This window comes from Chlorocebus sabaeus, chromosome 19 (genome assembly GCF_047675955.1).
Source record: "Chlorocebus sabaeus isolate Y175 chromosome 19, mChlSab1.0.hap1, whole genome shotgun sequence".
NCBI classification, from domain to species: domain Eukaryota; kingdom Metazoa; phylum Chordata; class Mammalia; order Primates; family Cercopithecidae; genus Chlorocebus; species Chlorocebus sabaeus.
In genome coordinates this window covers 15,489,818-15,504,863 of record NC_132922.1, presented here as the reverse complement: position 1 = coordinate 15,504,863, position 15,046 = coordinate 15,489,818, and the positions used below count along the sequence as shown (strand labels likewise).

Here is a 15,046-nt window from a genome sequence, read left to right as displayed (position 1 = left end):
GCCCTTGTTACACACCCACGGCAGAATGTTAGTCTAGACCCCACCTTGCTGGCGTCCCAGGCTGAATCTTGCTGCAAGATGGGACACTCAGGGTAACTGCCCCTGGCAGCCGCACAAGTCCTGGGCCGCCTTGGATCTCAGAATCCCACCATCCTAGGACTGGCCCTCGACACTGAATTCTCCATGGCTTCCATCATCCACGTGAGCCTGGGCAGGTTCCTTCAACCTCCTGAGCCTCCCTTTCCTCCTCTGAAGCAGGAGTAGGGAGCTCGTGTATGAGAAGCGCTTAGACTGTGCCAGGCCCAGGTTGCACTCTGGCTGAGTAGCTGGCCATTGTCACTGTTATCACTGTGATAGGTTTTAATATAATTTACTGTCTGCTTCATGCCAAGCCCTAGGAAATCATTAGCATCCCATTTTGAATCACTAATGCTATACTTTTGGAAACATTGGACTACCCATCTGATTACTGTCCTCCTGCCCAGCCACTTCCCCTAGCAGAATCAGTGGATAGCATTTTGCCTGTTCTCTCATGCTCACAGCAGCCCCAGGAGGGGTGAGTAAACTAAAGCTGGAAAGAGGAAGCCGCTTGCCCAAGGCCCCACAGCCAGCAGGTGGCCTGCCTCGCACATTCCCCCACCCACATGCCGCTTCCCCAGCACCAAGCCCTGGGCCTGGCAGCAGGCAGCTCAGCAGCAGCTCAGCACACAAGGATGGCATGTGGATGAGTCCTTCAGATGGCCTTTTTGTCCCTGCAGACCTGGGCTCCAGCAGTGTGAGAGCTGGCCTGCAGTCTCTGGAGGCCTCTGGTCGACTGGAAGATGAGTTTGACATGTTTGCGTTGACACGGGGCAGCTCACTGGCTGACCAACGGAAAGAGTGAGTGTCCTGGCCCTGCCTTGGTCCCCTGCAGTTTGGGTGGCTCTCTGCTGGGGAAAGCCTCTCTTGGGGTCCTTGAACCTGGCTTGATGGTGGGCACACCATGAGGAAGGGTATACGGTCCCTGCTGCCCTCCCCTTAGGATCCCCTAAGTCAGTCCAGCATGGCCTGGGAGCCCTGTGGTCAGTTGACAGACTGCGTTCCTCACAGGCCGTGCTGGGTGGGGGACGGGTACCTAATGACCCACTGTATGCCAGAGTCTTACACAGTCTAATCAGAGGGGGAAACTGAGGCACAGAGCAGGGCAGGGTTGTTTGCCCCAGGTCAAGCAGCTAATATTTGGCAGCACTAGGTTAGGAGCCTAGGGCTGTCTGGTTTCAAAACACAGTGTCTCCACCCAGCCCCCTCTTCCCTGCACTGTGTATTTACATAGTAAGCCCTCCAGGAGCAGGGCAGTTTCCTGATAAATCCTCAGGGACTTTCAAGTCAAGTCTTTTTCTGTTGTTCCATAGCCACCATTAATTTCCAGAGAAGATTAAGCAGGTTCTGTCGGCCTTGCCCCAGAACTGGGGCTCTGCCCTTCCCTGTGCACCATGCTCAGGAGGTGCTTTCAGCAGCATAGGCACGTGGCCTGAGTGTGTCCACCAGGGTCCAGCCCCTTGCCAGGACCTGTGGGAGAACTGGCCCCAGAGAGGCTTGTAAGAGGAACAGTCTGCTTGATATTTTCTTCAGCCCTTTGCTTGTGATCCCCAGGGCTGAGCTCTGGGCAGCCAGGATCCTTTTTTTTTTTTTTTTTTTTTTTTGAGATGGAGTCTCGCTCTGTTGCCCAGGCTGGAGTGCAGTGGCACGATCTCCCCTCACTGCAGGCTCCGCCTCCCAGGTTCACACCATTCTCCTGCCTCAGCCTCCCAAGTAGCTGGGACCACAGGCGCCCGCCACCACACCCAGCTAATTTTTTTTTTTTTTTTTTTTTTGTATATTTAGTAGACACGGGGTTTCACCGTGTTAGCCAGGATAGTCTCGATCTCCTGACCTCGTGATCCACCCACCTCGGCCTCCCAAAGTGCTGGGATTACAGGCGTGAGCCACCGTGCCTGGCCACCAGGATTCTTTTAGCTAAGGAAAGGTCTACATTATGGGATCCTCCCACTGACCCCACTCAGCTCCTTAGAGGTCATTCTGGTGTCTTTTGGAACTTTGTCAATGGGCCTCCAGAGAGCCCAGGGATAGCCTCTCCAAACCCACAAATCCAGGTCAAAGCTGACAGGCTGCAGCCTGCTGGGTCATTAGGGCTGCCCCAGCTGTTAGCTATGTCGTCTTTAGTCTGGGCAGAGTCCGTACTTTTAAGCCCAGGTACCCTGGGACCAGCAGCTCACGGTTGCCATGGTGTTAGGGTTGCTGCCAAGGCTACCCTGCAGAGGCAAGCTAATGAATGTGGTGCGACTTGCAGCCAGGCAGGTGGCCCGTCCACAGAGGCCCCAGCAGGCGACACTGCTGGCCACACTGGAGAGTCCTGGTGCCAGCCCTGGTCACCAGCCTGGCTGAGGTTTGCTGTTGCACCATCATTCCTCTGGGGAGCAGGCCCTGGGGGACAGGGAAAAGCACACCAGGAGCTTGTCCTCTAGGGCCTGCAGTCTGGCGGGAGTGTGACGTGCACCGGGACCACCGCTGCAAAGGCAAAGGGCTGTCCTGGAGGGGGCGCCAGGCTCTGTGGACACAGAGAAGGGGGCATGCAACTCTGCAGAGGGCACTCAGGGCTGGACCAGGTGCTGGGTGATAGGAAGGCCATTTCAGGCACTAGGAACAGCATGTGCAAAGGCTCAGAGGCAGGGTGGGAGAGAGGTGCCCTGGCTTCCGCACAGCAGCTGGGAAAGACGCCCTTCACGCAGGGAAGGGGGCAGGATGCTGATGGGGCCCACTGGGCTACAAAGAAGCAATTGATTTTATTGTAACATGAGCAGGAAGGAACATGAGCAGGAGGGAGCACAAGAGGGATGTTTTTCTTATCAGATTTTCATCTTTGAAACTGCCTTCAGTTATGCACAGCTGAAATGACATCATGCACCTTCTCAGGCCATTGGTTCTCCTGCAGGCCCTCCCCAGGGCTTGGTTTCTACCCTGGCAGAAAACATCCCACAGGCTCAGGCATGGACCTGAGCATCCATTTCCTCTTCCCTTTGTTCTCCTGCCTGGCTGACCCCTTTATGTTTCTGGTGGATCTTCCAGCTCTGGTCACCTGACTGGCCTTTTCTGCCTGCCTGGTGTCCAGCCTGCTCCTCCCTGTACCTGCCTGGCTCCCCACTTCACACCAGCCTGCAATCGGCTCTGCCTTGGCTTGCAGGGAAACCGGCTCCTTATCAGCCGCTGTTTCTGCTCCAGCCTTGACCACAGCTGGCACCATCAGCCTTTCCTGCAGCCAGTCCCGTCCACTCAGTGCCAAGGAGCAGTAGGGCTTCCCGACGAGCCACAGCAGGGATGCCTTGGCCACCTTCACAGAGGCAGGGGTGTCCTTCCACCCTCTTCGCCAGTGCTGCTGTACACGGAGGCCTTCTCTACAAGGAGCACTTAGACAAGTGTCACCCCAGTGGCCCAGGTCCAGCCCCTGCCCACAGCCTCACTGGGACCACCTAAGGAGTGACCCTCCGCCCTCCTGCGCTGGGCGTGCCTTCTTCAGCCTTGCCCACAACGCGCCAAGCATGTCTTAGAGACCGCAACATGCCCCCTCCAGACCCTCAGTTAGCAGGCCTTCTCTGGGTCAGAACTGAGCGACCTGATGCCCCACCTCCCCCACCACTGGCTTTAAGGTCGGCTCCAGCAGGGCCCTGCCGTAGTCACTGGCTCACTTGCCATGGATGGAAGCCATTTAACCAGGGAATGCCCCAGCTAGTGGTCACACTCCACCAGCAAACTCTGCCCCTGGTGGGACGGAACAGACAGCAGCACTCTTCAAAATGACTGCGTGGGAACTGGGGGTCATATTCAGTAAGCCCCTTTCAGTGGCAGCCTACTCCATTCCTGGAAAGCAAGCTGGTACTGCAAGAGTTAAATGTGATGCAGTCCCAGTTCCTGAAGCCTTCGGTGAGACCAGCCCCTGTTTTGCTAGGCTTCACTAGCTTCACTAGCGTGTCAGGTGGCCTTGTACATAACAGGAATCGCAGGCCTTCCCCTTTGTGACCAGAATTCTGTGGCTTCTTCGTCTCAAAGCTGGACTGAGCCGGTGCTGAAGTCCTCTCTGCCGGCAGTTCAAGGCGAGAATAACGGGGCTCTTTCCCTGCAACAGGGCTGGGTCCCCAACACCTGCCCTGGACACCCCCACTGCAGCAGCTGGGAAAGACACCACAGCCGCCTCTCCTCCTCACCCAGCTTCTCCTCTCACTTGGGCTATTCTCTTGCTCCCCAGAAGACTTAACCTCACACACAACATGCCCCTCCTTGCCCCTCCTCATCTGCCCAGCAGCTGCAGGGTCAGCCTCTGCCGCTCCCAGCCCATCAGCCTTGTGTGCCGTCCCAGTTCCTGCCTCCCCACCCTGCCTGGCTGGCTGGCTGGCGTCCCCCAGGGCACATTTAGAAGAGCTGTAACGAAGCCACCTCCCATGCTGCTGAGACGGGTGGGGGCGGTGTATGGGTGGGCGTCTTTGTGCTGGTGAGCCAGTGCCAGGCAAGATGGCACCACACCCAGCAGTCTACAGATGTGTTTCAGCAGCAGAATGGAATCCCCCGTTCAAATACAACCTCATACAGAACCACAGTCTATCAAATAGGAAACAAGACCTGCTCAAGAAAGGGTCTGCAGGGATTCTCATGAGCCGAGCGGCACTGGAGCTATTTCTCAGTCTCCTGAGTTTGGCCAATCCTGATCCTCGTCACTTATCAGATCCTAATTTCCAGAGGCAGGAAATGAGACCCTTTCTACCATTTGCAGGGAGGCCTGGAGGCTGGGAGCCCTCAACCTGTGCCCCAACCTGTTCCGTTCTTGCATCAGCCATCAGTAAGGGCAGTATCCGATGGCTGGGTGGTCTCTGTTTCAGGGTAAAATACGAAGCCCCCCAAGCAACAGACGGCCTGGCTGGAGCCCTGGACGCCCGGCAGCAGAGCACTGGCGCGGTAAGCAGAGGGGCCCTCCTGAAGGAGGTGAGGGAATGCTCACCCACTGGGTGCTGTTGTTGGCCAAGCACTGGCCCAGCACATCCGCAGGCCCTTCCTCGTTTGGCCCTCAAGTCGGTTCTTTTTGGCTAATGTAGTTATTCCCAGTTTACAGCGGAGGAAACTGCTAGAGAGGCCAGGCCATTTGCCCCAGCTCGCAAGCAAGGATTCCGACCTGAGCCTGACTTGAAACTGGAGACCAGTGGCCCGGGCTCCATGTTCCAGCTCTGCCACTTACCAGCTATGTGTCCTTAAGCAAATGATTGGCTTTTCTGACCCTCAGTCTCTTAATCTGTACATTGGGGCTTGTCCTAGCACCTCTACTTGTTGATAATAGAAGTGTGAGAGGGTGCACGTAGGGAGGTCTACGTGGAGTTAGAGCCCGTGCCATAGTACTACTCTCTGCCTCTCAGGAGACTCTTGATGTGCAGGAGTGTGGGCAGAGAGGAATAGAAGAGCAGACCCTAAAGCAGCGGGGAGAAATGCAAGGCTGTTCGAATTCCGTTTAGTTCCTTGACTGTGTGTTGAGTGACAGCCACTTGTCCAACACCAAGCACACTTTGTGGGTGACCCCCACACCCTTTGGCAAGACCTCCAAGAACCATTCTCTCATGCATTTCAGCGTGTATCTGGATGCCTTTCAGGCCGTGTGAGAATTTCTGCTCCAGTAAGTGAGAGACAGAGCAGATCCTATGGGAGATGGTTAGAAACAGCAGGACCTGGGAGTCCGGGGGAATGAGGGTGGTGGGCCCGGGGCCGAAGAGGCTCGAGGCAGCGTGGGGACTCCTGAGGCCAGTGTGGGGGTGTGGGTAGGAAATGAAGCTCTAGGGGTATATCAGGGACCAGGGGACCTCAGGGCAGCTAGGAGTCCTGTGGATAGCATCCTAAGTGAGGCGGAGGCCGCAGGGAAGTCTTGAGCACAGGAGGGACTTGACTTGCAATCTGAAAGATCAGGATGGAAGCTCGGAAAGCAGGGAGGGCCGGGCACAGTGGCTCAGGCCTGGAATCTCAGCACTTTGGGAGGCCGAGGTGGGCAGATCACTTGAGGTCAGAAGTTCAAGACCAGCCTGAGCAACATGGTGAAACCCCATCTCTACGAAATATTTAAAAATTAGCCAGGCATGGTGGCGCACACCTTTAGTCCCAGCTACTCAGGAGGCTGAAGTGGGAGGATCTCTTGAGCCCAGGAGGTGGAGGTTGCAGTGAGCTGAGATTGTACTACTGCACTCCAGCCTGGGCAATGGAGTGAGACCCTGTATCAAGAAAAGAAGGAAAGCAGGGAGGGAGGAGTTGTGGAAACCGTCCAAGCCAGTCCACTGTGGGCAAAGTCCTCGTGACCCCCAAGGGCACTCTGTCTCCGCTCCTGGGTCTCCCAGCATCTCAGGAGCCATTCCCAAGTCAGAACAGGGCAAGGTAGGGGACACTGGGGTTGGCCACCTGGGCCTCTCATGTACAGAGATTGACTCTACCACCCAGTGGGCAGCAAGAGAATCCAGTACCTTCCATGTGTGATGTGTGACCTGCCACCAAGCAGAGCACGTTGCACACCCGTGTCACATCCACTGCACACGCCAGTCAGAGCCTCGTCCTTTTTTGGGTGTAAGCCATCATTTGCTGAGCCTATGCTGAAGGCCAGGCCTGCACTAAGCACTTTGCATCCCCTTTCTTAGCGAGTCAAACCCTTAGGGTATGTTATTATCCCATTTTACAGATGAGAAAACTGAGTTCCAGGGAGAGGTTAAGTGAAACCACAAGTGTGATGTCCTCAGCATGGTGCCTGGCACACAGTATAGTATTACGGCACTTAAGCTTTACAGTACCGCCATGTCCTGGTCCCTTTACAGATGAGAAAACTGAGGCTGAGGACTGGGAGATACCCTGCCCAGAGTACAGGTGTTGTTCTGCCTGGCTTCTAAGCCACGCTGGTAACCTTAGAGCTGTGAAAAGCCCTAAGTGCAAAGGAGAGTGAGTGGAGGTGTGTGTCTCCCTCCTCAGCCTCAGGCTTCCAGTGTGTCGGGATTCATCAGAACTGACATGCTGGGAGCCTGCCGCAGGAGCTCTCCTCTCAGGCCACCTGGCCTCTTGTGGTCAGAGGTTGACTTCACCACCCAGTGGGCAGCAATCCCAGCCAGTCCGCCCCCGCTGTAGCCCAGAGACAGGGTTCACTTCCCCAGGGGTGCACAGCAATTCAGGCATGACTAGAACTAGCGCCCAGGTGTCCTGGCTCCCACACGACCTTGCAACCCGCCCACAGAGAGAAGACACACCACATAACTCCACTGGCAGCAAAGAGAAGCTGAGAAACCGGTTAGCACTCACTTCTCTCTGATAACCTGGGAGATTTAAGCCATTTCTGCCAAATCAGGGTATGATTTCTTAAAACTGTGAGCAAATGCCTGCTCCTGGGGTGCTGGAGTCTGGCTGGTGGTAAGGCCTTCACCCACTAAACCGTGAGAACATGATTCCCAACGGCAAAGTACAAAACGGCATCGAAACTAGGCGTGGTGGCATGTACCTGTAGTCCCAGCTACTCGGGAGGCTGAAGCGGGAGGATCACTTAAGCCAGGAGTTTGAAGTTATCATGAGCTGTGATTGTACCACTGCACTCCAGCCTGGGCAACATAGTGAGACTCTATTTCAAAAAAAAGAAACAGAATCAAGTGCCAATTGTGGGCAGCCCATGTTCGCGCCCTGGGATTCCGAGCAGGACTCACAAGTCGTGTGACGAGGTGGTGGTGCATGCTGTGTGCCAGGTTTTAGTTCCTTCACTCGCTGACGTGCCCGCTGTGTGCCGTGTGCCATGTGCCAGGCCCCATGCTGGTCTGAGTAGGTTGGGCCAGCCAGGCACAGGGTGATGGGCTGGGAGCAGGACTCTCGTCTCCCTCCACTCTGGGGCCCTAGGAAACTGCTTGTGTGCCATGGATGAATGTGAGAAGATTGGATAAACTGATGTTTCTAAAACCTGAGTGCCCATCAGACCCCACTGGGAGCCTCCAGACCATCTGACAGCTGCCTGCCCTGCTGTCCTGGGGTCGCTGAGGCCCAGCCTCTGGGATCTTTGTGGAGAGAGTTGAGAAGCTTTGTTTAGTTTGCCATCAGCTCTGCCGCAGCCTACCCAGGGCGCTGACATCCCAGAGCTGTTGTGGTTCACCCCCCCGGTAGGTACCGCAATACCTGCCTCATCCCTCTGCACCGGCCGCCACATCCACCACACAGAACTCCACACACCACACCTCCACTCATACACCTACACACACACCCCTACGCATAGCACACCTACACACTCACACACACACCACACACACCACACAATCTATACCCACCACACACACCTACACACACACCACACACACATCTATACCCACCACACACACCTACACCTACACACACACCACACACACATCTATACCCACCACACACACAATCTCACACACATCTATACCCACCACACACACCTACACACACCACACCTCCATTCATACACCTACACACACACCCCTGCACACGTCCCTACACACTCATACACCTACACACGCCTACACACACCACACACACATCTATACCCACCACACACACCTACACCTACACACACACCACACACACATCTATACCCACCACACACACAATCTCACACACATCTATACCCACCACACACACCTACACACACCACACCTCCACTCATACACCTACACACACACCCCTGCACACGTCCCTACACACTCATACACCTACACACGCCTACACACACCACACACATCTATACCCACCACACACACCTACACACACACCACACACACATCTATACCCACCACACACATCACACATCTATACCCACCACATACACCTACACACACACCACACATTACCCACCACACACACCTGCACACACCACACACATCTATACCCACCACACCTACACACACACCACACACATCTACACTTACACACCACACACTACACCTACACACATACCCCTACACCTACACATAAACACACACCTACACACACCACACACATCTACACCTACACACACCTGCACATACACACCTACGTTCATACACCTACATACACACCCCTACACACCACACCTACATACTCATACACCTACACCCCTACACACACACATCTATACCCACCACACCTGCACACACACCACATATACCTACACCTACACACATACACACCTACACATACACCACACACCACACACATCTACACCCACCACACGCACACATACCTACCTACATTCATACACCTACATACATACCCCTACACACACCATACCTACACACTCATACACCTGCACACCTGCATACACCACACACACATCTATACCCACCACACACACCTGCACACACACCACACACATCTACACCTACACACACACCTACACCTACACATAAACACATACACACCTACACGTACACCTACACCACACACGTCTACACCCACCACACACACCTACACATACGCACCTACATTCATACACCTACATACACACCCCTACACACACACCTACACACATACACCTACACACACACACCACACACACATCTATACCCACCACACACACCTGCACACACACCACACACATCTACACTTACACCTACACATAAACACATACACACCTATACATACAGCTACACACCACACACATCTACACCTACACAACCTACACCTACACATACACACCTACACTCATACACCTACATACACACCCCTACACACACCTACACATAGACTGACACACCTACACACTCATACACTGACACACCTACACACCCCCTACACACACACCTACACACTGATACACTGACACACCTACACACTCATACGACACACCTACACACCCCCCTACACACACCTACACACATACACCGACACACCTAAACACACACCCCTACACACATCTCCCAAAGTGGCAGCAGGCCTCCTGACCCGAAAGGCACACCCCTGTTAGAAGCTGCGCCCTCCAGTGGCGCTGGCGCTGCCAGCCCTCCACCATCAGCGTGACTCTCTCTCACCCAGATGGGAGGCGGCTGTGAGAAGAGCCTCAGTGACTGGATGGTGAGACAAGGCATGGTGAGCAGGGGCCAGGCCCGGCCGCCCGGAAAGCTGGGGTTGCTCGCAGGGCTCCTGCCAGGCGTGGGCGTGGGGCACCGTGCTGCTGTCCAAGGGAGTGGGAGAAGACCCAGAGGAGCGAGGAGGGGCAGCTGAGAGCCCTGCAGCGCCCCAGGGCTCAGGCTGTTCCCAGGTTGGCCCGGCCAGCCCAGCTTCCGCAGCTCCTCTGTGCCCAGTTCCCACTCTTGAGTCTCGGGCAAGGGCAAGGTAGCCCCTCTGACAGCTAAGAGGCGATGGGGATAGGGAGCGGGAGAGGGAGCCGGTGTGGGCAGCTGGGCGCTGGCTGCTGCCACTGCTGCTGGGAAGTCGGCTCCTGCCTTTTCTCTGGGCTCTGCTCCTGCCTAGGGGGTCCTCAGGTGCTGGGTGACGGAGCTTGGAAACCAAACTGGCCTGGTTGGGGAAAGACTGTCTTTTCTAAAGTAGCTAACTAGTAACTAGTGCAATTAGTGCCATCACTGATTAATTGTAAATAGGAACTGGCCTATTGGTTTCTTGAGCATCTCCTCCATGCTAGGCCCTGTGCTAAGCTTTTGACATCCCATTTCATCCTCACAGCCACCTGGACGGTAAGTACTGCTGCTAGCCTCACCCTAAGGACGAGGGAAATCAGGCGCAGAGAAGTTAAGTAACCCGCCCAGAGTCACACTGTGTTAAGGGGTGAGCCAGATCCAGCTTTTTCTGACTCTGAAGTCTGTGCCCATGACCTCCAACTGGAGTCTGCCACCGAAGAAGCCATTAGAGGAGAAAGCCTCCACCTCCTGCCCTGTGTGGGAGCCATCGTGGCACAGCCCATGTCTTTGCGGCCCAAAGTGAAATGTCGCCATCTGTAATGCCGCCTCTCTGGGTCTACCCACCTGGCCTTGTCTGGTCAGCTTGGCACCTCTGCTCTCAGGCCCTGCTATGCCCCCTTCTATCGTGAAGTCTGCGTCTGCAAAGGCACCAGGGAATGGAACCTGGGGACCCCTGGCCCACTAGCCATGTCCCCACCCCAGCCTTCATGGCTGGAGAAAATGCCTGGGGTCCGCCCCTGGGCTCGGTGTGTCTTTTGTCAGATGCTCCTGAGAACCTGCAGCATAGCCCCTGCCCCAGGCCGTTGCCCAAAGCCCCTCCTGCAGCCTAGAACGCTTACCCGCAGGGTGTGTCGGAGCTGGGGTTCCTCTCCTCAAGGGGCGGGAGCTCCCTCTGACCCCTGGCCCTGCTGCAGCTGCTGGGAGCCCTGTCCCCTGCTTAGTCTCCTGGCTCTGCACCTCCCTCGCCCACAGCCTGGCACAGCGGGCCCAGTGGTGGGTCCGGGCAGCTAGGCAGCTGAGGCTGGGCTGGGAGGCTGTCCAGGGCCACCCCGCTGCCGGGCGCTGAGCTAGCACGTCTTCCACCTTGTCACCCAGGGCACTGCCCTCCCTGCCTCACCCTCTGCCCTTCCTTCCAGATCCCAGTCACCCAGGCCTGCCTCATGGAGGACATCGAGCAGTGGCTGTCCACTGACGTGGTACGTTGGGGCCCAGTCAGCTGGACGCAAAGGCTCAGGCCCACTCCTCACCCACACAGCAGGAGGACCCGTTGTTCTCACCAAGAAATGACCCACGGGGCCAGGGTATTCTTGTACAGCATACAGCACCCTGAGAGCAGAGGGGCACACATAAAGTCGCCATCTCCTGCCACCTGCCCACCTTGGGTTTGGCACGCCCCCTCCCCCAGAGAAGGCCTGGGCACAGTAGCCTCTCAGCTGCTTCCCAGAGCCTGCTCCCAAGGAGAGGTGCCAGTGAGTGTCAGCCCACCTTAGGGATGTCGGGGCAGGCTAGAGAGGCTAACCGAGGAAGCATAACGGCGCCAGGCTCCTACCTGCAGTAGCTCAGGAGACTCCAGCCACTTGCAGAGAGAACCCATCCCCACCCTGTTTACAGATCAGAAGACTGATAAGCAGCTGTCCTCTAAAGGGAAGCACCCGGGAAGAGGAGGGCGGGTGCCAGTCATGGGGACCCCAAGCCCTGCCACCCTCTCAGGGTGCAGAAGAGGCAGGGCCAGACCCAGCTTCTCCATCCAGGGCTCCTACCCCAGCATCTGCCATCCCCTCTCTTCAGGCCCAGAAGCCGCCTTCTGCAGGTGAAGAGACCGTTTCTGGCCAGGACTAAGCCACAGGGCACGGACTCAGGCTTTCTGTCTGGTGGCAGAAGCCTCACCCCTCCCTCGTTTGCAGTGTTAGCATGAATGGCCCTCAGCCTCTGGGTGTCAGCCTTTGCCCCCGGGGGTGAGGACCGTCCACCCCTTGTGACCCTCCCAAGGAAAGGAATCAGCACTCATCAAGGACCCGCTGGGCACCAGGTGCTGGGCTTGGCGTGTGGCATATTATATCATTTCAGCTTCCCAGCAACCCTCCAAGTTAGCTTCAGCCCCCACCCCGCCCCCATTTTACAGAACGAAAACAAGGCTCAGGAAGTCAGGTGCCACCCAAGGAAGGCCCACGGCTCAGGGAGGAGCCCAGGTCCAGGTCCTGGGACCTGGGTGGCAGGGGCGTGCAGAAACTGCTGGGACCCAATGCTCAGGTTCAGCAGGGCCGGAGCTGTGGCCCCACTGCCCCAGGCTGACTGTGCTGGGGGCCCCGCTAACCTCTGCCTCCTTTCTTCTGCCTTCCCAGGGGAATGACGCGGAAGAGCCTAAGGGGGTCACCAGCGAAGGTAGTAGTCCCCACCCCTGCCCGCCCGTTCCTTTCCCCAGGGCTCTGGCCTCAGAGCCCACCCTCACCCTCACCCTCACCCTCACCCTCACCCTTACCCCTTCCTCTAGAATTTGACAAATTCCTGGAAGAACGGGCCAAAGCCGCAGATCGACTGCCCAACCTCTCCAGCCCCTCAGCTGAGGGGCCCCCGGGTCCCCCACCTGGCCCAGCACCCCGGAAGAAGACCCAGGAGAAAGATGATGACATGCTGTTTGCCTTATGAGTGTGGGGTCTGGCACCCTGCAGCCCAGGTCCCCACTGCTCTCACACCCTTAGGCTGGGACCTCCCTCCCTTCTCTGGTGTCAAGGCTGCTTTGGGGGTGGCCCGTTACCCCCTTTTCCTCCTCTTTGAAGATGGAGCTGCCTCAGCTTCAGCTGAGGGGTGTGGAGGCAGTGGGATGAACTGGGGACAGGTCTGCACTGCAGTGGGGTCTGGCTGCCCTGCCTCCTTTCCCACCCCAGCTGACCATGAGACTTTGCTGAGAAGTGGAGGCTCCAGGACAGGCTGGCTGGCTGGCTGACCCAGTGTGACTCTCCTTCACTGAGTGATACCCTGCTCCGGGCCCATGCCCCCGTGGAGCCCTTCAGAGCCCACACTGCCAGTCGAGGCCTGGCTGGAAGCTGGCCGCAGTGGAAATTGTGCTGAGCCTGTTGTCCATTCCCCGCTCTGCTGCGTGGGGCTCCATGGCTTTGGCTGGCCATCGAGGGCAGGGTGTGGAGGTGTGGAGACCCTCTGAGGAGCTGCGGCGGCCCAGGTACGAAGCTGCAACTCTGCGCGCAGTGGGCGAGATCTCACCAGCCCCAGGCTGCAGGTGAGGCTTCAGGGGCCACTGGGGCCCCACTGCCCCTCCACTACCTTGTCCTCCATCCTTCCTCTGTTCCTTCTGGCCAGGCACCACAGCACTGGGGCTCACCTCTTGGTTGATCCTCTTGTACTGGGAGGGGTGCCTTTTGTGTCCCCAATTAAAGGTAGAAAACCACCCTGCTAGCAGCATTGTCGAGTCTCCCGGTGAGAAATGACTTCTTGGCCTCACAGAGGCAGCGACTACTTTGGGCAGGGCTGGGGGCCACCCGAGAGGTGAGCATCTGTAGATGGTGCAGGTGGAAGGACAGGAGCAAGCACCCAGCTACACTACGCAGGGGCCGCACCTCCCACCTCACATGGCAGGCTCCAGCCACCGCCTCTGCCCGGAGGATGCATGCCCTCCCCAGCTGACATCCCTCCCTCCTCGAGGCACTTCACGCTGCTGTCCCGTGAGGCCGGCTCCTGCCCTGCACAGAGCACACTAATCACAAGGGCTGGGGCCCGTGTGGACTGCGTGGGCATGTGGGGTACACAGGCCACAGGAGGAAGCTGGCCTTCCGAGGCCAGGTGCCAGGCACTGCCTGGGGCTACGCACTGGCTTGTAGCATCACAACAGCCTGGGAGAAGCAAAGTGAGCATCCTCCATGTATACACGTGAAGTCTGCGACTGCATGAGCCACTCAAACCGCCCAGCTCACAGGAGGAAGCTCTTGCAGTTGTTTGTCATGTGCCAGCACTTCCTCATGCAGAAGCGCATCGTGCCCATTTTCCAGGCACCGAGGCCAAGTTGGGAAGACATGGCACACATTTCCAGACGCTGGGCCCCAGGTCAGGTGCTGGGGGTCAGCTCTTACCTCCATGGCAGCTCAAGAGCCCCAGGTCTTGGGGTGCCACCTTTTCAGGTGTGGGATCTCTAGGCCAAACTCCCCGGGAGTCACTGCCGAGGCATGTTGGAGCCTCCTGGCCCAGGACACGGTCGGGGAATGGAGGGGGGCTGGTGTGGGGCCGAAGCGATTGAGTCCACAGGGTCCTGGGCTCCTGGGAGAGGACCTGGGTCTGTGTAAGCAGCCATTGGTTCCCATGGGCAGTGGGCAGGCAGCACCTGCCATCTGAGGTATGGTCTGGAGCTGGGCATACAGGAGACCAGGCCCAGCCCAGCCATCAAGATGGAGTTGGGGCAAGGAAAGCAGCTGAGGGCAGGCACAGTGGCACCAGGCAGGGGAACGGGAGGCCCTGCCGCCATCAGGATGCTCATGGTCCAGACCAGGCGCTCTCTGCCACATCCAGGGCATCTGTGAGCCCCTGCCAGGTGCCCTACCCTGGCCCAGCCCTTTCCATACCTCACAACAGCCCTATGGGGTCAATGATGTTGGCCACCAGTTACA

At 57.2% G+C, this 15,046-nt stretch overlaps 1 protein-coding gene across 2 annotated transcripts in view; it reads left to right on the top strand.

Annotated features, from left to right (window-relative positions):
* TOM1 (target of myb1 membrane trafficking protein) overlaps positions 1-13,836 on the top strand; it is a 47,863-nt gene extending 34,027 nt beyond the window's left edge. The window contains exons 11-15 of one of the 2 annotated variants that reach the window (XM_007975598.3): positions 759-879; positions 4,908-4,983; positions 11,570-11,629; positions 12,776-12,815; positions 12,925-13,836. In XM_007975598.3, coding sequence (XP_007973789.2) covers positions 759-879; positions 4,908-4,983; positions 11,570-11,629; positions 12,776-12,815; positions 12,925-13,079 — 452 coding nt within the window. In that variant the 3' untranslated portion in view covers positions 13,080-13,836. Of the gene's footprint in view, positions 1-758; positions 880-4,907; positions 4,984-11,569; positions 11,630-12,775; positions 12,819-12,924 lie in introns of both variants that reach the window. The other variant, XM_007975597.3, reaches the window with a different exon arrangement.
* Positions 13,837-15,046: the final 1,210 nt, after the last annotated feature.